This window comes from Oryzias latipes, chromosome 14, assembly GCF_053564925.1.
Source record: "Oryzias latipes strain Hd-rR chromosome 14, Olatipes_Hd-rR_3.1".
NCBI lineage: Eukaryota > Metazoa > Chordata > Actinopteri > Beloniformes > Adrianichthyidae > Oryzias > Oryzias latipes.
In genome coordinates this window covers 11,079,220-11,103,749 of record NC_136250.1, presented here as the reverse complement: position 1 = coordinate 11,103,749, position 24,530 = coordinate 11,079,220, and the positions used below count along the sequence as shown (strand labels likewise).

Below are 24,530 nucleotides of genomic sequence, written 5' to 3'. Positions count from 1 at the left end.
AAATGAAAATAATCCAAAGGAAAACTTATTAAAACTTAATATCACACTGTTTGGTCACATGTTTTTCCAAAGTTCTAAGTGTTTCCACACATTGGACTGGAATGATGGACTAATCAGTTTATACAGTTATCACGTGGTTGTCCGCTGTGATGCACTTGGTCGTTTCTATGTTATAGTAAAATAAACCTACATTTTATTTTATAATCAATTAATCTGTGTTTGAAATGATTTTATAATAGTATCGGTGGATTTGATTCACAACTTTCCTCAGGCAGATCGATCTGGTCGATTGTACGTAAATTTATTAAGTCAATTTATGGTTACATCCCTAATAAATAGGTGTTAAGCAGTAAGTATGATAATGATTTTTTTTAAATTATTGAAATGAAAAATGTGTGATCATTTTAGAAAAAAAATTGGTAAACTTTAAAAAGAAAATCACTCAAACGCTCATAGGATTTGACCTTTAAATGACCTTCCAGGTCATTAAAGCTAAATAAGATTGAGTTTAAAGATATATAAGATCTTTTGAGTAGCATGTTTGTTGTTACAAAGGTGAACAAAAAGTGAGCTGAAGGTTTTTAAGTCTGCCTGAGTCAAATGAGTTTTTCAGAACATTCAAAAGAATTTGTGAGCTTCTAAAAGGGCCTTTGATCTTTCAAGTTAAAGCTAAAAAAAAACAGATGACCATATATCCCACATGGGTAGGTTCAAGGAGGCAGACTTAAACTTCTGTAAGTGCTAGAATATGTTTGCTTTTGCTTTTTCATTTTCCACAATGTATCTCAAATTGAATTTTCATCGCCTAAAAAACATTTTACAAAAGTAAAAGTTAAACTGTGAGTCAGTTCAATCTTTGAATGCCAAAGTAGTAAATAGAACTGTCAGCTCTCAGATTTTTACGTTAAAGACACAAATTTTAATCAAAACTTTATAGCTATGAATATTTAACAGTGAGTGTATAAGAGAACTGCACTGAGTGACTCCTCTCTCTCTCATGTTCCAAACAGGAAGTACCCGCTGGCTCCAAAATCCCATAGGCTCATTCTATTTGTCTAAATACCGTTCCACTGAAATCATATAAACTGAGATAACATGTCAATTTAGAATTAAGATATCTCTTATAAAAAAACATACTAATTGGATCTTTAAAATATGCAGATTTTATATCATTTTGACAGATGAATGTTCAAATAAATGGCATATAAGCTAAATTGAAAGATTACAAAATATGGCACAAGTTTTGATCAGACTTTTTATATTTATTGTTTTCCAGAAATGTGGGCATTCTTACAGGTTTATAAAGCAAAAAAAGCAATGAAAGCTGCAAATATCACATGTTCACAGGCAAAAAAAAAAAGGCTTCAGCAGAAGCCAGTGGTTCCTCTGGAGACGTAAATGGATCTGCTTTATAGGATCAACTGCCCACCTCTCTTCATTATGCAGTGTCCCCAATCGTGAAAAGTTGTTAATGGAAAGGTGAGACCCAGAAGTGTCAGAGTGATACTTGCAGACACCACTTAATTTTTGCTGACATTAGGCATCAGCTGAGAGACAGATGGAGAGAGAAACTACAAGTGCAAATTGTTCTTCTCACATTATTTTGGGTGTGTGTGTGTGTGCATATGTGCTCTGCAGGAGCCATGACATCATTTCACGATGAAGTATGAGTGATGACACCATCCGGACGAAAACCTTTCAACACATAACTGCATGTGATGGAATTCTTTTTCACAATGAGACAAAGAATAGGAATCTATTTTAAATGTATATTTTACACGTTTCGGTATTGCCACGGTCCATGTTAGTTTCAAATATAACACATTTGTAAAAAAAAAGATAGATTTTGAAAATAATTTTTCTTCACATGTAAAATAAAGTGTGGCATTTCTTCACATGTCAGTGAGACTACATGTACGCATGAACAAATTAATAGGAAAGTAACACATAAAGAAGGCAATGTGTCTGACTGACAGGACATTTTCTCACTGTAACTTTTGCATCCTTTGTAAATGAGTTGCAAATTTAAAGGCATCTTTTAATTTCCAGCATGTATTTGTAGTGCAAGTCTTATAAACTAAACTATACACTTCTAAAAAGCTTATGACGGCAGCATCAAATTCTGTGTGTGTGCGTGTCTTGAAACTATTGAAAAAAAATTACAGTTATTACTTTTTTAAATAAAAAATGAAGCCTCAATGCTGTTATCTGATTAAATAGTTCCTAACTTGAAATGTTTTGTTTTAATGTTTTATGGTAAAATGGCGTATACTTATATAGCGCTTTTTACCCTCTTTCGAAGGCCCAAAGCGCTTTACAGTCACAGTCCCATTCACCCAGGCACACACACATTTACACACTGATGGCGGCTCCGCTGCCGAACACTGGTGCCAACCTACCACCAGAGGCAAGGTGGGCTTCAGTGTCTTGCCCAAGGACACTTCGACACATGGGCGTGCAAGGCGGGAATCGAACCTACAATTTTACGATCATGGGTCAACCGCCCTACCACTGCACCACAAGCCCCCACAAAAGATTCTTGGACATTTCATTGTGTCTTGCACACTTGAATGATAGTAAATGTGTTGCTGCAAGGGATTTGAATCCTGATATTGACGGACGGGTGAAGTTTCAGGAGAGAAAGAGAGCTTTACTCCAAATTCTAATGTTCACAAATGTTTGCAAGAGTAATTTATTTTAATTTTTCATTCTAGTGCACATTTACATTTTAGGTAAGTGTTTCATTTTTTCCGTAGCCCCTCTTGAGTTTATTATTGGGATTGCTTCAGTGTCAGATGTAAAATTTTCAGTCTGTATAAATTGAATAAACCAATTTTTTCAAAGTGAAATGCATTTTATTTGAGATCCATTGGCCTCTGTGAATGAATGTGTCATAATAAGTGATTAGGCTATCAAAAAAAAAAGACAAAGCTGTCTTTTGCTTTTATGTTACTGGTCCGGCCCACTTGGGATCATACGGGTTGAATGTGGCCCCCGAACCAAAGTCTGTTTGACACCCCTGTTTTAGAACATCAAAAAATTGGCAGATAATTTGAAATTTTACTTCATTTGCTAACTTTTTTCTTTTTTATACGCATAATAAATTCACACTGAATCCATTTTGTATTACATGTTGTAAAACACAGAAAGAAAAATGGATGTTTCCAATTAAGTAACTTCCCCTATGTCCAGCTTTCTGAGCACAAAGAGACCTCAGCTGCTCGGCAACGTCCAGGTCTCAGCTGCAGACTTACACAATGGGGGCCAGGCACATGCATAAACAGACACCGGGGCTGTTTGAAAGAACACGTGTTGTGCAGCAAGCACACACCCCATCTGCCTTTGAAGAGAACTCACCTCAGCTACGCATCTTTGTTCCAGGTTATTAGATTCTAATATTTTAGGGGGTGCGCTGGCTGAAGCCAAAACCAATTTGTAACTTTAAGGCAGTTTGTCGCTCTAGACTTTAGTCTCAATTTCACATCCGAATAATCTTTAGACTTCATGATTTTGCTCTAAAATTGATGTATGAAGACAGAATTAACATAATTTTAATTATGAGTTTACAGCAGGGGATTGCTTTGGATATGGGCCATGCCCACATTTTCTCCCTACTCCCCAACTCCTAAAAGACTATATAGTGTGGGACCATCTATGGTACCTAGGATTTTAATGCAATTTGGACAGATGCTCACAACTTTTCTTTCTTCTTTTTTTAATGGCAAATATGACACTAGCCTTTTGCTGAAGTAACAACCCTTGAAGGTTTTACAACGTTTCATGAATCCACTGTGTTCCGATGATGAAAACTTGGTATAGATTGACTTAGATTTTATTTCAAAATCCCAAATCGTTCAAGCGCGATGCATTGTGGTCTATATTTGTCAATCTAGTGAGCATCAATGCCCACTTCTTTTTTCGCAGAACCTTCTGCGAAAAATGACAAATACCCTAGCTCTTTTCGTTACAAAGGTTAGTTTTTGCACGGCACCTTCTGCACGTCACCACACTTCTTTTAGTGGGTTTACAATCAGTGCCTTCCCACTATTACGTCGTGAAAACTATCTTACAAAAATAGCACAAAATATTTGAGGAAATAAAAATCGGATAAAACAATGCAAAGACACACAAAAACGAAACATTACAAAGCACCTCATTTCCACATGTCAAGAAAAGACTGTATTTGAATCCAAGGTATTGCACTTCAACTCTTTCTTCCAACTTGAAATCTTATTTGCTGCAAACCTTGTGAGCAAGCGATGTGCTTACCTGCGGCCAATAGAAAAAGATAACATTCCTGCGTGATTAATCCTATTTGGCTGAACATATTGCAACCAAAATTTACAGTGTGTTCCCTGGAAATACAAATAAATACACACACATATATATATATATATATATATATATGACAAAAACTATTGGTTTTCCCTATGAATCTGCAAACTGGTCATCCTTCCATCAGCATTTACTGCATATTCAAAACTGCCCTTTCCCTCTAACTTATCAGAAACTATTAAGAAAATCAGGAGAAATTACAGAATGTTTATATCTGTATGAGTAGTGATGAGACTGACGTTCTCCCAGAATAAGCCCAGCAGCAGAGCAGCCCGCTTTAGCAGCTGCCAGCAACAGCTCTCACTCTGGTACAAATCGTTCTGTGTGGAAGGAGACACGCTGTGCTTTTGAAGATTAAGAAAAAAAGGACAGATAACCCTAAACAAGAGAGGGGTCACACATCACTTATTCAGCTGCTGCATTTTGTTGAGCACTTAAAAAATGAACAAACACAAACACTGTGTTCGGCAGCACAGGCAGGAGACAAAAACATTTCAGGGAAGTGAAATGGCAGGACGGTGTGACTCAGGGTTGCAGCGGGGACTGAGCATCAGTCAGCTCCTCTCCCCCTTGTGCAGAACGTTGAACAGGAAACCGCTGCCATATTTGGTTGGTACACAGGCTATTGTGTCTCTGGCTACATGCTCTTACCAACCGGTGTTTCCATGGAAACCAAGAGGAGTCAGTCTAGCCTACACTTTGACTCTTGTTTCTCTGGCTCACACACACATAAAGACTCCTTCATTTCCAGGCACAGTGCTTTCGGTGGGCTCAGATACAGCATAACCTTTTCCCCAAAGCTCTGAAGCATCCTGAACCTTCTCGTCTCTCCTCAGCAGCATCTCATCTGAACTTTTCCTAACTTTGCCCTCCAGATCTTATCACTAAAAAATGTTTTGTTTCACTCTGCAGTTAAAAAAAAACTGTAAGCGTGGATACTCATGTCCTCCAACAGAAAGATCAAGTTATTCTTTCTAGTGGATGTCCTGTGTGTTGCATCAGACATTGAATCATCTCTGACCCAGGAGCTTCCTGTACGGTCAAATAACTGAAGCACCAAAGCAAAAAAATGAAAAGTTGTTGCATAAGTGCTCTTTTGCATGCAGACACCCAATCAGGAAATGGATATATTAAAAAGTGTGCAGCAAGTGACAAGTGACAAGTGGCAATGGACCATTCTGAATGTTAAGCACACTTCACTGTTGGTACACTGGTAACACTTGCTTCTTGGAATGAATACCTGTTTTGCGCAAGTGTTTGTGGTGTGCTATCAAACCCAGAATGCCTCCTCTTGTAATTTTTCATGGCATACCAGGTGATGAGCTGCAGGACTGAGCCACTAGCTCTTTTTCTTAACCTCTCCCCCTTTTTTATCACAACTCTCATTCCGTTTCCCTTCCGTCCTTCTCATTTGAATTCCTGCTCTGCATGCAAGACGACTCGCATTTGCACAAATTTGCGCTGCCAGACACTCGGCAGGAGTCGGGTCTCATTGTAGCGTTTATTTGCCCTTTACAACAAAAGTTGATGGAAATAATGAGGCCAAAAATCCTAAACGATCACACGGAGGAGCGTTAGTGCTCACTTTAACAAGCACACTTTTTTATGCAAAAGAACAAACATGAAAGGAAACACACTCATTTTGAATTGGATATAAAAATAAAACAGAAAAAGGAGGACAAGAAGAAAAGCTTGTCAACTTCCTTACCTGCTGCTGGGGACTTGCTGCGACGTGATTGGATGCTGGTCCTCGGGGAGAAGCGGTTCAGAGAGCCCGACATCTTCCCGCAGGTACCTGACTTCATCATACGGCACTCTGCGAGCAGACAAATACAGCTTTTCACAGACGGTTTGGATGGAATCATATAAACTTTCTAACTTCCCTTTTATTCTTCCAATAACTTCCAATTTTCTTTTAACTCATTAACTTAACCTCTCAGCTGGTTTAAATAGTCCATTACAGGAATGTAAACTAGTTCAATACAAATTAAAGTAACTCTGTAGCCAAAATGCTCAACAAAGGGCAGTTAAGCTATTAAATTAGATAAATTAATTTAATTAGTTATTCAATTTGTCACCTATTAGTCAGTTTTGTTGTTAAAAAATGTGTTTCGGTTTAAGGTAAGTTATGAAGAAAAAATAAAGCCCCAAAATGCAAAGAGCTTGCTTTCTAAAAGTTATTTTGGTAATTCGAGACTGACAGCTATGACTCATGAAGGTCTGAGGCAGAGACACAATCCAGATAAATGAGCCATAAAATAGTATGCGTGCACCCCACCCCTGCCTTCTCCATTCCCCCAAACTTTCCTCTTCTCTTTGTAATTAACTCAGGCCCATTAGAACTCATTAAATGTTGAGGCCTGTGGGACTGGGAGAAGGCTCCGGCTCTTGAGCCCAGTGATTACTGTAAAACGCAGAGAGGTAACATGATGGCAGTCTGCCAAGGATTAGAAGAAAGCCCCCGTCGAGCCACACAACATTATTGGCTTCATCAATCATCCTAATGTGATAGTAATCAGTCATTTTCCTGATGCTATTTTGACATAAAATCAAGAAGAGAGTTTAAGCCAAGAGTTGCTTATAACAAATTATATTAATATCTATTTGCACTGAATAAAGAACAAATAATAATAAAGAATATGGGATAGCTTTTTGTGACTCTGAATTGGGTATTAAATAAATTACTCTGAAAAAAACAAGAAATGTAAAAAATATTCAGATACGTTATGGATTTGGACACATGTTCAATGAAAGTGGTTCAAATCTACTGTTAAAAAGCTTTTATATACTTAAATGTATAATTTTCAATATACTATAAAGAAATAATGTTATTTTATTTCTCTTAATTGGATTTGTATAACAGCAAAATCAAACATTTATTAATATTTTTATTTAAAAATATGCTATTTTGAAAAAGGTATTAATTAAAAAATAAGAAAGGATTGGATTTTTCTACACTTTGTAAAAATAGTTTCATCCTGGAGTCAAAAGCACAATAAAATTAAGAAGATAAGTTTGAAAAGGCTTTCATATCCTCCTGAGAACCGAGGAAAAAAGTGTCTTCCAATTTCTGTTTTTGTGTGATTTCCTATCTATTTGAGCCTAAAAAAAACACCTTACAATTTTAATTTAAAAAAAAATATGTTTTATTGTAATTTCCCAACATGTCCACTGTAGAGAACAATAGGACGATATTTCTGTGAAAGTAGAACTCAATTAGGAAAATCTGAATAAAGGAGCAGATTAAATCTTTAGAGTGATATTCACCCAAAAAACATTAAATTTTGTTCAAAAACAATAAAATTCTATAACTCTTTTGTTACTTGTTGGACCATCTGCTACAGAGGAAGATTATTGGCTCAGCTCTCTCCTCACCACAACGGACCGGAACAGCAACCACATAACTACGGACACTGCTCCGATCTCACGCTCCTGTCTTCCCCCACTCATGGACAAGACCCCAAGATATTTAAACTTGTCCACCTGGGGCAGGGACACTCTACCCACCGAGAGATGGTAAACTACCTTTCTTTGGTCAAGAACCATGGCCTCATCCCAGCCACCTTACACTCTGCCACAAACCACCCCAATGCATGCTGGAGGTCCCGGCTTAACCCTTGTGCTATCCTAGGCACTTTAACATTGGGAGTTGGGTCATCTAGACCCACTAGACCAGGGGTCGGGAACCTTTTTGGCCAAGAGAGCCATAAATGCCACATATTTTGAAATGTAATTTCGAAAGAGCCATACATTAATGTAGTGTCCCTTCCCCACACTGAGGCACGGAGACTTAACCTCTTTTAAAGTTCTTTATTCCGATTACTGCAGACCGCAACAAACGCCCTTCAATTAATTCAGCAACTTCTGAATCTCTCCAGCGAGACGAGAGCGCTTCTCCCAACTTTATATTCACCTGCTCCCGCTGCAGCCCTCCCATTTCCCTTATTCGGCCCATAGCTGAACCCCATTGGTCCAAACTACCTAACAACAGGCTGAGCGACAGAACTGAGGGCCAATCAGATCTCTGCTTGACGCGTTCAATGAACTCCAGAACTTTTAACGCGGCCCAACAGCCAAGTCCAACTCAGTCCGCGACAATTTGTTTAAAACTAAATATACAAATGAATGTGTGCATTTGATTTAATTTCAAAATTTTTAAAGTACAATAAGTCTGTGGATTCTTTTTAATAACATTGTTATTCTGTTGCTAATAAATGATGAGTATTTCTCGTGGTAGTTTTGCTGATGGTCTAGTCTGGTTGATACGTGGTGAGTTTCTGCTTCATGCAGGCGTTGAGACTTTAAACGTCATCGTAGGTCTGAATGTTCTGTAGATGTGACAAAGACTGCTCACATGCAGACGGGGAGCCAAACACACACTCACACACTGCAGTGAGTGACGGGAAGCGGGTTTTACGTTTTTACAATCCCTGCGCGATTCACCTGCTGCCTGTCCCCACAACCCCCCCACCCCCGCCCTCTGCTTTCTCCCTCACACATCCCGTCCCCGCATCTGCGCGCTCTTTCTCAGAGACGGGAGCGCGCAGTTTTAGGCACGTCAATTCACAGGTTTCCAGCTGGTACAAACTCTGTGAAATAATAGATAATAGTAACTGATAGCGCTGGCGCAGATTTCTCTCTCTAAGCACTGCTACTACTGCGCGCCTCTGACATCGCATCGCGCCCGAGAAGGACTGGTCTAATGAAAAAAAAAAAAAACTATAATAAAAGATTTGTCTGCGAGCCACATGTGACCATCAAAAGAGCCATATATGGCTCGCGAGCCATAGGTTCCCGACCCCTGCACTAGACAGTGCGCTGAAACTTTTTTCTTCAATGATTTGTGATCTTCACTGGTGTCCATGGATCACATGAAATCTTTCCACCTTTATCCACCTTTGTCATGGTAGGGAGAACACGTCAATGTAAGGGTGGGGTCATCTAAGACAGCACAAGGGTTAATGAAGCCAACAGGGCTACATCATCTGCATAGAGCAGAGATGAAATCCTGTGGTCCCCAAACCAGACCCCCAACGGCACCTGCCTGTGCCCTAGAAATTCTGTCCATAAAAACTATGAACAGAACCGGTGATAAAGAGCATTCCTGCCAGAGTCCAACATGCACCGGGAACAGGTTTGACTTACTGCTGGCTATGCAAACCAAACTCTTGCTCTGGTCATGCAGAGACCGGACAGCCCTCAGTAAGGCTCCCCGGACCCCATACTCCCATAGCACCCTCCACAGCATCCTCTACAAGATTCTGTTTTGTGCATTTTAGGAATATTCAATTTTTTGCAATTGCACCCTTTTTGCACTTTAAGTATGGGTTTCTGCTACAGCAAAGATGGTATTGAAAGACTCAAACATTTTTCACAGAACACAAAACATGTGTCATTGCTGCTTCTCCCATTTAGACTGCTGAAAGTTTAGTGTCTGAATAGATGAATGTAACTGCTTTAATGGGCTAATGAGGCTGTAAATATGTCTGAAGAAGACCTTATGGTCGTGGGGTGTCACAAGTTTTGAGTCAGACGATGTCTCTGCTTCATTTGTTACTCATGTGTCCCCATCTGTCCGTTCCTCCAGTTTACTGTCCTTGCCACCATGAGATGTTGAATCATATTCTCCCCATCAACATAGAGAAGATATTTGAGTATTTCAAACCCATAAAACATTGATTAACTTTAAAAAGAAATGGGTTTTTTATGTATGCTTTTTGGGGTGGTGGCTTTCTGAAAAGCAGAGGAGACTAAGACACATTTAATAGATGTGCGATTGCTGCATTGACTCCTACAAAAGAAATCACCTACAATATTCCAGAACTAATTTTATATTGGGAAAATTTGAGGTGAGAAAAATGATGGGGGCAGAGATCACAGCATAAGACCCCTCTGAGCAACCAACTGAATCAGTCAGCACGACCACAACAGGACTGAAAATGAAAGTAGCTAAAAATGGAGAAGCGTTTTAAAATCTGCCTGTGGAGTCGAAGCTGTAAAGTCATATATGTATTTTTAGTAAAGTAATTTAATATAATTAAACTGAGCTTTTACTGTAACTTAAATTTGCACAATACCTCCAACATAATACTTACATTAACAGGGAAAGTATTTATCCAGAGGTATATTTTTAATCTAACTGCTCAATTTTTCTCATCAATGCAACTGTTTGTTTGACTTTTTTCTATTAAAAAGGGTCATTTTTAGTTCTTAGGTTTTTCACTTGTTAAATAGGGTTTTCCTTGTCTGTCCTTTTACTTCAGCAATAATCAAAACAAATTTCACTGTTGAACAGTTTTTAATTGAGAAAATAAAGGATACTAATTATCTTATCATATTTAACCCCTTTGACACCTGAATTTATTTCCAGCCATGAAAAAAAAATCCCTAATGGTTTTGCTTTGAAGTAGCGTCTAAATTAACCTGAGTCTCTAAGAGACAATTTGACCATAAAAGTAAAAAGTTAATTACATCTCAAACAGATGACTGTCCTATAAAAATAAATGCCACAATAAAATACATTAAACCCTTCTGACTTTAAATATAACAAATAAAAAAACAGACTCATCCCCCGCAATTGCAGTATTGGCTCTCTTCCCTTGGGGGTTTTACAGCCATTAACACCTGGAATTATGTAACCAAAACAACTCACACATTGGCCACAGCGGACATTGGCTAATGGTGTGCTGCACGAATTGATGGATGGATGGGTGGGTGGATGGATGGATGGATGGATGGATGGATGGGTGGGTGGATGGATGGATGGATGGATGGATGGGTGGGTGGATGGATGGATGGATGGATGGATGGATGGATGGATGGATGGATGGATGGATGGATGGATGGATGGATGGATGGATGGATTTATGGATGGATGGATGGATGGATGGATGGATGGATGGATGGATGGATGGATGGATGGATGGATGGATGGATGGATGGGGTAGAGCCACGTTTTTCATAGCTCACACATTAAGAAGCCTCTGAACAACATTCAAAATGTCTTCAAAGTATAATATCTAGTAGGAAAGAGTCTACCGTCTTCGTCTTCTCTGAGAACAAGAGATCCTACAGTCTATAAAATGAACAACTTTACCTAATCCCACATGTCCAAGGGACCAGGGGTGTCTTTGGAATAAAAATACATTTTTACAGAATTACATGCTTTAGTTGTCCCTTTAGAAACTTTTAGTTAAATCAATTAGGATGTTTAAGAAAATGTTTTTGCAAAACAATTTGCAATCACATTATTTGAATTAATTGCCAAACTGGAAGTTGTAGTCAGTAATATCTATAATACCCTGCGACAGACTGGCGACCTGTCCAGGGTGCCCCCTGCCTTCGCCCACAAGTGGCTGGGATTGGCTCCGGCAGCCCCGTGACCCCGAAAGGGAATAAACAGAAGAAGATAAATGAATAATATCTATAATATTTTTGGAAATTTATATCCTCATAGATCTTCATTCAGAAGGTGAAATAAGGCAACAGATGATGAATAAAAAGCACATAGTCCACATTCTGCATTAGGAATTAGTTTTGTCTGTGGGGAAATGCTGTCTTGTAACCACAAACATGTCATTTCAGTCTGCCCCTTGTGCATTTGGTAGTCTAACACCCTTGGGGTAACTATTGCTGTTTTCCCATATGTGGGAGGCTGTGTGGCTTTAGGGCTGTGTTGGCTGTGGCATACGGGAGACGTGGATGTGTCAGTCTACAAAACCTGACTGACATCAATTCAAAAAGCTCTAAATAAAACATTGTTATACAACCTTGTTTTCCCACATTCCAATTAGTGCTGTTTTAGACACAGTTAGGAGTCTGTCGATGCTCACTCTTGTTTGTTCGTGTCAGATATAAAATAATGATGTTGCAATAGGAAAATAAAAATGAAATAATAACAAATATGAGGCCATACAGTCAAATATTTCCTAATTTCTACACTGAAGTGAAAACAATTCAAAGCTTGTGGCACTTAAGACATTTAAGGAGCTCTATAATCTCTATAGTTACCTCTTTCTTCCACCTTTTTTGGAAAACTGAGTGATATAGAGAAGACGTAAACTTTGTTAAGATTATCTAATAACCTTTATACATTCAGCCCTAAACCTTTAAAGCGTAAAGAAATTACTTTTCAAAGTACGTTTAAGCTGCTTTTTATGAGAAGTTCAAATTCTTGACTCCCACTACTTGGACAAAAATAGCTTCCAGGTTGAAGCTCATTTAAAAATTAAAGGTGAAAACAGGTGCAGTTCATAAAGTCACCAATAGGTGGCTTTTTTCACACACGTGAGGCCAAAGGGCCACAATTTAAAAAAAAAAGAATAATATATATATATATATATATATATATATATATATATATATATATATATATATATATATATATATATATCCAGATGACATCTATACCTTAATGGTTCAATTTAAACTCACATTTTATCGGTTGTCACTTTTAGGAGCAACTTAATTTTATTTACATTTAACCTCAGATTTGTGCAAAAATAGGAGATGGACACCTAAAGCCTTGGACGCAACTGCCCTTACGGGTAGATACAAGCTGTCTGAAAAATGTATTAGAGATCGTTCTGTGACGCTGTAAAGCATAAATGCTCATGTAAACAGGTACGCTGTGGGTGACAGGTCTTAGCAGATACTCATATACCACATAAGGGTAAGTAAGGGTGAAGTAGGTGAGACTCAGGCATGCTGTACAGATTTTTCATTTTTTGAATCTCCGACGCAAATCCAAGGAGCCTGTTAAGATGCTGAAGTGGCAAGTGAATACTCCTGACAGTTAGAAATAAGAAAATAAGACAATCAAAGCATAGTTTGTGCACACTGCACTTTGTGTGTGCAGCCTTTGTATGCAGTCAGTAAGGACGAACCTTACTTAGAATCACCCATAAGTCGTAGTTACTTCCATTATCCTTACAAGTACAATTACCACATGCACAACAAGGGTGTGTTCCATTTTCACAACGTTTAGGGGCCCGCACGAACCTCAAGGGAACTGCAAAGCACATCTCCCCTTAAGACAGGGGTGTCTTATTTATACTTATTATGACTTATTTCACTGAGGGCCACATCAGCATAGTGGCTGTTCTCAAAGGGCCAGATATAACTTATACTTGTAACTAAATGTAATGAAAAATGAATGTAACTACTCCTTAATGTTAAATAACTCATTATTTATACTATACAGTTTTAAAGTGACAATTATGGAGTCATATCTTGTTCATAATTAAATAAATAAATTACAGTTGCATAGAAAACATTTTCTTGCTACTCTAGCATAAATCATTTTACTTTTGATTCTGTCAGGTTAGGTTATATGGACAGTGTTTAAGTCCTAATTTATAGTTGGCAATCCCATATTTGAAGTCCGATTCCCCCTAAATATGAATAAATACACACCAATTTTTATTTTTTATTTTAAGAAATTAAAAACATTTATGCTCCTGCGGGCCACATAAAATGACATGGAGGGCCAAATTTGGCCTCCGGGCCTTGAGTTTGACACATGTGCCTTAAGATGTAGCCGCTCCTGTCTATGACCCTCCACGGATCTGGAAATCCCAAAACCACAGCACCCAAATGGATCAACCCCCGTCCAGGTTTATGTGACTTAGATGTAATACAAAAACAGGCTTAAAACCTGAATTTTGATTTTTGCAGGTGGACTGCATCCACGTGGGAAAGAAATACCCCCAAAATGGTCAGGTTTGCAAGTGTTAGAAACAGACTGAAGCCAAGTCCTTTTAATTGGTGTTTCACTGATTTAGAAAGGGAAAAGGCTGGCTAAAATGACAAATTCTCAGTATTACTTTAGAAAATCATGTCATTTGTTTCAACATGAACCTTAAAAAATTATGGAAGATGGGAAAGCAGTTCATGAGTCCAGAAAGTTTTTTAGGACTCTAAACATTACATGAGTTTTAAGGACATGTGCTTGGAAAAACCTAAAGTACAGACTCTGGCAGCATAAAACCCATCTGCTATTCCAAATGTCAAAGACAAGATATGCTTTTTATTGCTAAGTAGTACATTGATTACAGAGATAATTATCAGGAATAACAATGCGGTTGCAATATGCTCCGTCGAGTTTAGTTGCGTGTAGGAGGTGGTTTTGTGATTTTTCTCAAGAGAGAAAAGGTTAAGAAATCTTGGCTAATGGACACAGTCTAATATTATGTTTTACAAATGAAAGGGAGCGAGGGGGGTAGAGAAACAGAGACGAAAGGCTGAAAGAGACGGAGGTTAGTTGCTGAGGTGGGATGGGTATTATTTACTGGACGAGGCGTCATTGAGTGAGCAAATGAACTGAACAAACCTTTTAACAAAAGCCAGAGATGATTTCATGGAGGAGACACTGGGAGGGATGGGGCAAAGAGAGAAAAACACTAAAGCTTGGACAGAGGGGTGCAAAGGGAAGATGGTAGAAGAAGGGCAGTGATGAGAAAGGGGAACAGTAGCGCAATAGGTGAGATGAAGTGCCAGTGGGCAGTGTTTGTAATGCATTACAAAGTGACAAATTACTCAGTAACGAAGAAACCCAACAAATTACAGTTCAAATTTCAGTAAGTAAATGACAATTACTGGACAAAAACCCTCAATTTCTTAGGTTTTCTAGGCTCTGATATTTTCTCTTGGTTAAATGAATCAAAACAGAGTTTAACCCTTGCGCTATTCTAGGCACTTTGCCATTGGGAGTTGGGTCATCTAGACCCACTAGACAGTGCTCTGAACTTTTTTTCTTCAATGATTTGTGAACCTCACTGGTGTCCATGAATTACATGAAATCCTCTCCACCTATATCCACCTTTATCATGGTAGGGAGAACACGTCAATGTGGGTGGGGTCATCTAAGATAGCACAAGGGTTAACTTAAAAAAGAAACAAAGATACTGGCGCGTACGCATGGCAATGCAGAGTTGTCAAAGTACAGTCATGCCCTCAAAATCTAAGCAAAACAGGATGAAAGTGTAACCATTGATATATTAAAGACAGGTGAGCAATAAGGGAAAAATAGTGTAACAAAGTTTGACAATAGTGTATTTCTTGCTAATAAATTAGGAAAATACAAATCAAGACACAGAAAAAACACATCTCAACAAAATGAAAAGGAATTGGCTCTGGGGAATTTTCACAACCACAAACTTTAAAAGAAGTAACAGACATTGATGGTAGATGTCTACAATAGTTGACTCTCCAGAGAACTGATGGAAAGGTGTTCACTCTGATTCCAGGAGAATTTATATGATAGCAGTTATCTGGCTGAAGTGATCAAAGGTAGCCTTTATCATTTTCCTTTTCTGTTTCAGATGGATCAGAAGAAACATGGAGTGTTGTCTCACCACTTTCATCCAGCATCAAGTCATCTTGGTAGCGGAACTTCTCGGGTCCACAAGCCACAAAAATGTCCTCATCACCGAAAAAGTCCTGCAGGCATGACACCTGGAAAAGACATGCATACACAATAAAGTCAATTCATTTTAATCACATTTGAACTTTTTTTTTTCAATCTTTTTTAAACAGAGATACACATTGGACTGATGAAAAAAACATTTAAATGTTTAAATAAAAGTGGAAATCATTGGTATTTATTAAATATTAAAGAAAGATTAACAACAGCAGTGTCATGAGTGAAATTCCTTTCTTGTGGTATTACTTTATTTCTTTAATTTTGTTCAGAATCTTGTCCAGATACATCAAATGTTCTGCATCCCAGTCTGCATTGCACATATACAGATATTTCCCATAATAAAAGTTTTTCACACAAAAAAGAACACAGCAAAATAAAACAAAACATTCAAGAAAAATTCCAAGTAGAAATTATAAAAAAGTCCTATTGCCCCAATAGAAGAATAGAATGAATGAACAGAAGACAAAACGCGTCAATGAGTTTGATTATTTATTAGTTTGAATTAATATTCACACTGTTTGAAACCTGTCTTCTAACTGATCCTTTGCTCTGAAACATGTCTCTAATTCTTGTTTTTTCTATGCATGAGCTTTATACAGATGAGATTCCAGATCTGAGGTCACCAACCAGAAACACACAAACCGCTTTTTTCAAATTTGCATCAAGTTAAACGCAGGTTCATCTCAGGGGGTGTCTGTTTGCGAATGCTTGTCACCTGTGAACACCTGATGAGTCCCTCAGCTGTTTATCAGCCCATCACTGACTCTAATGAGACATTGCTGACCTGCTAATTTGCTGATGTACAGCATCATTTGAGAGTAGCAAGCGGGGCTTCTCTTCCCCCAAGACATTCATCTAAGACAGGGTTATGAATGACAAGTAGGAGAGCCGGGGACAAGGATGTGGCTGGGACTGACAATGAAACCACAGAAAAGAATGTGAAGAATTGAATGAAGGAGCTAATTGTTGAATAAGGGAATAACTGACTAAATATTAATGTGATGCACAAGGTTTTAGGGGGAAAATACAGTCTAAAATGCTCCAAACTCTTAAAATTTTACTAAATAAATTTATCTTACACAGGCAGCCATGACTTTTCATCCTCATCAAAAGCACCACTTTCATCATCCTTTGATCTATTTTGAAAGCGTTCCCAGTCATCTTTTGATTATGATTATGCTGTTTTTCGTCCAAGTCAAAAAACCAATGCCGAGCGGCAGGAGTTCAGGGGCTATACCTACGCTCATTTCCCACTATCCCTTTGTTTACACTTTTGCCTGTTAGCGTTGAGCTCCTCACAACCCCAAGGTAAAAAAACAAAACAAAAGCGGTGCAACAAAAAAAAAGCAAGCAGTAAAGTTTGAGACAGGTGCCAGCTCAGACAAGGAAAATGAAGAAGTACATGGATCTATCAACATCATGTTTTTGTCTGCTCTAGATTCACAACAATTTTAATCAATAAAACACTCAGAAAAGCAATTTTAAGCCAACTTGTTTTTGACACATGTCCTCCATCATGAGAAAAATCCCACATTAACATGTTAAAAACACCAAAAACACAATTTTTATTGGAGTGGTTTTTTCACAAAATTATGAAAAGCTCTTACAAATCATCCCACCTGGAAGCCAAGTGGATCTCAATTCAAACCAAAGCAATGGTTATTGCATTTTTATTGCAATTAACTTGCAAGAAACAATTTAGATTCTCATTAACCACTAATCAACATTCCAAAATACCGTTCCAGCGGATGTAACAGCATTAGCAAGACGTTCGTATGGAATTTCCATTCACTGAGTGTGAGTAACCAACATCCACAGAGACCAAGTTCATCTCAAACACACATCTCTAAGTTTGACTCATTCCTGTAGAACTTTTCAGATAAAAAACAACAGAATCTGTGTGTTGCGAGTCTGGGCTTACATGGAAGGAAGTTATATTCTAGTTTCATAACAGAGTGCATATTGCTTTGTTCCCCCCTGACAGCGATGTGATTAATTCAGGGGCTGGTGCCTCTGCTTCCTAACAACATGACTGTCATGCAGATGATTGCTGTGTTTCACTGGTTTGTTGAGCCTGATGGGCAACTTTCCCTATTTAGAGGCTTCATTTCCTGTTTATTATTACTCCTTTTCACATTATTTTCATGGTTTTAGAATTCATTCCTCTTTTTTGTTGCATAACAGCAGCATGTGCAAACCAATGTTAATTAAGCATGTCCGTAGTCACATATCTCTGCTGGCTCGCTTGCAGCACCCCAGTAAAGAGTTGTTGCTGCTTTAGAGATTTTATGCATATTTGACAGTATTTTCAATCATTTTATTAACACTAATGCAACCAAATGTCCAACAAATTATTGGATTTGTTTGTTTATACATGGAATAGTTGATTAACTGGAAAATAAGACAGTAAATCAATATTTTAAATAATTGCTGATCCAATGTTTCCCACAATGCAAAATCTGAAAGTAAAAAGATCCTTATTTCATAAAAAAAAATGTCTAATTTTCTGTCTTTCAAGAAAAAATACTTATCAAAAAAACTTTTCAATAGCAAAACAATTGTACTTTAATAAAATATATCTTACTGGCTCATTTTTTATCTTTAAATTGTTAGTTAGATCATTTTTTCACCCCATTGGTAGATTTTCTTTTTTGCTTATTTAAGAAAAATTCAAATTTTAATAGTGTTTTACTTATTTGTAAGGTGCCTGTTTTGGACAAGTCATTGTATAAACTGTTTTTTCAGAATAATTGTAAAAAAATATTACATCTAACAGTCAATGAAAAATACTTTTTTGTTCAATTTATAGAAAAAAAAGAGGGACTAAGAATGAAAAAAAATTCAGAAAAGAAAACGTAAAATGTAAGCATTTTGTCTTCTAAAAATAAAAACCTTATCCCAACAAAGCTTTTAAATGTAGGTTTAAACAGTCCCCTTATAACTGATAAAATATCAATTTTGCTTTTGCTGTTTTGGCTTCTGAAGTCTTTTGCTCCCAAAACAAGATGAGAAAGGTCAAGTTTGAAAAAAGTGGAAAGATTATTAAGGACAAGAGAACAGTGATAGCGCTTTTAGGCAGATGGCCAAACTAATGCTAAAGTGTGGGTGCAACAGGATTTATTTTATTGATCCATGTCTGGTTCACTAAACAGCATGATGTGCAAAAATGGGGTAAAATAACTATTATTTCATTTTTATCTGGGAGACAAAAAACAAGTATATACTGTACATGCAGACAGGTATGGTAAAAAAAAGAATAAAATGTTCAGTTTTTTGTTGTTGTCCAGAGAAAACAAAACTTTAAGGACACTTAAAATAACAGAATAACCCATGAAGAAGAGATGAGCTGTCCGAGGTGAATAGAACATCACACACAAAAACAGAAAAGACTGAGATCAAATCCAATTGTACACCTCTCTGAGTTATAAGAAGAAAACAAACCAACAAGGAAAGAGCAACAGAAATTTATTCTTGACTTCTGCTTTGAGATGAGTGACAAAACAAGCTGCTTTGATGTTTCTGGTGCCCTATTCTCCAGAGAGCCACCGCAGTTACACAACACCAGCAGGAACAAAGGTACAGCTAAACAACCTGAAACTGGAAGAAGATCAACTCGTACAAGATAATGAGGAAAGAATAGAGGCGTGTGTAGGATGAATCATGTTTCATTTAAGACAGAGAAACAGTAATGGCATAAAAGAAGGTCAAGAGCTTTGACTCTTGTTCTCAACCACATTTAGGTTTATCTATGAAGACAACATTAAATAATTGTGGTCCCATCCATCCATTTTGGGTACACAGGGTGGCTGGAGCCTGTCCAGCTAAGGTTGGGTACACCCTGGACCGATTGCTAGTCTGTTGTAGGGCCACAATCACACCCATACCTAGGCACACTTTAGAGTAACCAATTCATCTGTTAAGCATGTTTTTGTGGAAGAAAGCCAGAGTGCCTGAAGAAAACCCACACATGCGCAGGGAGAACATGCAAACTCTGCACAGAAAGGTCCCAGCTGGGATTCTAACCAGGGCCTTTGCCACCGTGCAGCCCTTTGAATGTGGTTCATATTAAACTATAACCAAAACAATAAAAGAAGAACTTCATAAACACGTTTTTACCCTAATTTTAAAATAGGATAAAATGATGCTAATGACCCTTATTTAATTGAGAGAGATTTATGCCATGGTCCTATCTCGCCCTCTAGTGGACAAACTTGTCATCTGCTCTTTCAGTTTCACATACAGTAAACCCTTGTTTATCGCGGGGGTTACGTTCCAAAAAGAACCCGTGATAGGCAAAATCCGTGAAGTAGAAACCTCTTTTTTTTTTACAATTATTATACAATTAAATACTCTGTTATACATTGAAAAGAAAGAACAAACCATTTTACAGGCTCAAACATTTGTTTCACAAATCAAAGTACTTTAAAAACGTTTTTTTTTCAACAACTCAATAACTTCTGTACTGTACTGTCAAATAATAATTTTAATCATCAATGTGAACAGAAGGCTTTAAATCGCGGAGATTAGCCCCGCCCACCGCGACCCGAAGAATTGGATTAAACGGGAGAAAATTTAAAATGATCATGAAAAAAATACAAAGTACAAACGGACAAATAGTGGCTCAGGTATATTTCAATGCTCTTCAGTCTGAGAAGCTGCAGTGTTTTCTCCTTTTCAAGCCTGCGGTGCAGCTGTGTTTGTTCAGGAGAAGAACAGTGATTGACAGTTGTTGTCGCTCTTTTTCTATGGGTTTTAGAGAAACTCTAAATTGCAAGATGATTTGCATGTACGTAATTTGGAAAGCTGATTTACGTACATGCACATATTAAACTGCAATATCATTGACACACAGGTAGAGAAGAAGCGGAGTGACTTTTTTAGCCAATCAGAATGCAGAACACAATGCACGATGCAAATCCGTGAAGTAGCGAAACCGTCAAAAGTAAACCGTGATATAGCAAGGGATCACTGTATATTTTTACTAGTAGTTTTTTCATTATTTCATCGTGACTTTGATTTTATATCACATCAGAGACATCTGCAGGTCCTGCAAAGAAGTAATGTTTCAAACTGTTTCACACGCAGAACATTAATAGCAGAGATAAATTGCAGGACAAAGTTATAATTTTCCATAAGATGGCGTTGTTTTATAAAAATATGAAAGAAATCTTTTACTACTACCAGTAAAAATAGAAAAAAACGTTTTTTAACGTTTTACTTTGTTTTATTTTTGACTGAGCTACTTAAATGTCATTGAATTTATTGTCAATCCAAAATTAGGAGAGAACTTTACGTGAGGCACAGATCCGACCATAAACAAGATTGAACAGCTTTCAATTTATTAGTTTTAATATTATTTAGGAAAAATATGTGGACTAAAAAGAATATATAAAAAAACCTTCAGTTTATAGCTGTAAAAGTATGCAAAAACAAAGTAGTTAACTGACTAAGATGATCAGTGACAGCTCGTCTCACTGGATCCTTTTATATCAGCTATTTCTGTCACTCCTGTCATATGTCAGGCCTGCTTAATGCTTCATTTGCCAGCTCCTCAGTTTTTAGTCACAGTTTTTGACAGGAACTCCCTAAAAGCTGTCATGTCATTGTGTAACCATCTGTTCATATACAGATAAGAAACTTAGAGTGGGGTAAAATAGGCAGCTACAATGACAGCAAGTAAAAAAGGGAGGGAAATGTTACTGCTAATCTGCTGTACAATAGATTTAAGTGGGGTTAGACAGAGGACATTCTGAGGGGAGCCTAATCCAGGCCACAGAAATACCACAATTTGGATGGATGAGCTCTGCGACTTCTGCCAGAAGAGCTCAGCTCAGGGGATCTGTCCGTGGTCCTGAAACCGCAGACGCTAGCAAACAGGACCTGGAAAGTGTAGTGAAACAGAAACCTCTGAGACAGACTGAAGAAGAAACCAGAGAAGCATGGGAGGACAGATCCGGACTGGCAGACTCACAAAATTATTACCTGATATTCTCTTTAGAAAGCTGAACTTAACTGGTAATGATCGAAACGATTAAAAAACAAGAACCAAACTGTCATGGGCAAAAGAGAGTTTAAAGCTGTTTGCTCCATGAAAAAAACAACAACTGGGAAATGAGGGAAATCAAAGACCAAAAAAAAAAAAAAACAGCAGGGGGGCAATATTGACATCAGGCTTATTTGACATGCTGTAACGGCATTCACCTCAAACCAGCATAAAGCAGCCTGCAAGGCTTCCTGGCTGCTCTGTTGCATAACGGCTTATGTAACAGCCCTTGCTCTAAATACAGAGATAGCAAAGTTTCTTATGAAGCTTTGAAGCTTTCTTCTTTAATCCTGACAGCATTTGATATAGACTAAAGCTGAAGTTTGCTGTCTTAACACACATACACACAAAAACAAGGTCTGTTCGAAACATACCAGGGATTTTTCTCGCATTTCTCATCCTCTCGTTGAACCCACTTCAAACTTTTTAATATCATACCGACTCATTTTTGCTATTTTACTGTCCCTATTTCACTGTCAAATTTGCATTTGAAAAAAAAGCTTGGGTCCTCTACCAGAGGCCTGGGAGCTTGAGGGTCCTGCGCAGAATCTTAGCAGTTCCTAGCACTGCGCTTTTCTGGACTGAGAGGTCTGAGGTCTTTCTAGGTATCTGTTGTAGCCACTCCTCCAGCTTGGGGGTTACTGCCCCTTAGCTGGAGATGTGAGAATATATATATATATATATATATACACACACACATATTTTTAGCTTGAACATACATACATACATACATACATACATACATACATACATACATACATACATACATACATACATACATACATACATACATACATACATACATACATACATACATACATACATACATACATACATACATACATACATACATACATACATACATACATACATACATACATACATACATACATACATACATACATACATACATACATACATACATACATACATACATACATACATACATACATACATACATACATACATACATACATACATACATACATACATACATACATACATACATACATACATACATACATACATACATACATACATACATACATACATACATACATACATACATACATACATACATACATACATACATACATACATACATACATACATACATACATACATACATACATACATACATACATACATACATACATACATATATATACACACACACATATTTTTAGCTTGAATATATAGAATATATATATATATATATATATATATATATATATATATATATATATATATATATATACACACACACATATTTTTAGCTTGAATATATAGAATATATATATATATATATATATATATATATATATATATATATATATATATATAGCTTGCTTTTCCAATCACTCCTCTATTACTTCAGTAACAGTTTGCCTCAAAGATGTTTTTTTATGCTAACAGGTTTGCCAACTGTTTTGTTTCAAATGTCATTTTTCAAAGGGTGAACACACAAGTGCTGTCTCTCTGTGCTCTGCATCAGAAAAACTCTGTTATAAAGAGAAATTTCTTTATTCTGTATAAAATGTTTCTATAAAATGATATAAAAAAAAAATCACAAGATAAACAGGAAGGACATGTTTTCTTTTTATGAAAGGCTGAATGGGGGTGTAGGCATACATAATTAATAAATGACTGCAAAAACCTAATTAAAAAACATATTTTTATTCAGTATATCAACACAATAGTAGTTAAGCACTTTTTTTTTCATATTTAAGTTCACAATAGTTTAACTCTTGATGTACTTACTCTGTCATTAATGAGTTGATCTGTCAGTAATTACAGCGTCCTGTTTACAAACAAGTAAACAACATAAACAATATTCTTTTCTGTAGAAGGTCAGAAAAATAAGTAAATTGAGAGTGCCAATAGCTTTTTATACTTATGTAAGTAAAAATATTAATATAAATTTAAAAACCAAAAAAAAACTGTATGCTTTTAAGAAGACTGATGGGATGTTTTTCCTATTCTTAAAATAAATATCATAATTTTAAAAAAGTTTTGCGAGACTTCCATCCAGGAAAAAAAAAACTGCAGTGACACTGAAAAGTGGTGCATAATGATGCATTTTTAATTTTGGAAATAATTCCAAGAGAAGTCTTTGCTCAGCATAACATTTTGACCAGTCAGCTTTTTTTTTTTTTCCTGTCGGCATGACAGCTGACAAATGTCACCAATGCATCAGTCAGGGGCCAAAAGGTCTCGTTTTAAAACATTTGTAGCAGACAGATATGACAGAGTGAGTCAGACAGTGTGTTATAGCTGTGTTCTGAACAGTCTGCCAATGCTGTGAACGTCTGCCATCGATCCTAATTTGGCAGCAGATCCTATGAGCAGACCCGGCCTTCCAAAGCCAAAGTCTGTCCTCACTGCAAGTCAGAGATGTTCACTAGATGCCTATTCCAATCAGTAAAAACAAGGGAAGGACAAAAGACAAATCTGCTCTAAACGACCTCTCTTAAAAATCCAAGAATATAAATTAAATATTTTGTTGTGCAATTGACAAACCAATCTTCAATAGTGTCATTTGGGTGCTGAATACACAAACTGTATACAATCCCCAAACACATACTCTTATACACTTCCAGCTCGGGTAACTGTGACTCAGCAAATCAGCAGGACCAGATACCCCTCTCTCCCTCCCAAACACACCATTCAGCGCAGAACATAATGTGAAATAAGCTTGCTAAACATGTAAAGATGAGATGACTGCATTTA

The 24,530-nt window shown here is 37.1% G+C and overlaps 1 protein-coding gene across 3 annotated transcripts in view; it reads right to left on the bottom strand.

Annotated features, from left to right (window-relative positions):
* The window catches only part of dclk1a (doublecortin-like kinase 1a), a 50,260-nt gene that overhangs the window by 18,699 nt on the left and 7,031 nt on the right, over positions 1-24,530 (bottom strand). For all 3 annotated transcript variants that reach the window (XM_011483309.4, XM_020708784.3, XM_078930791.1), the window contains 2 exons: positions 15,690-15,789; positions 6,044-6,151 (listed from right to left, as the gene is read on the bottom strand). In XM_011483309.4, coding sequence (XP_011481611.1) covers positions 6,044-6,151; positions 15,690-15,789 — 208 coding nt within the window. The remainder of the gene's footprint in view (positions 1-6,043; positions 6,152-15,689; positions 15,790-24,530) is intronic.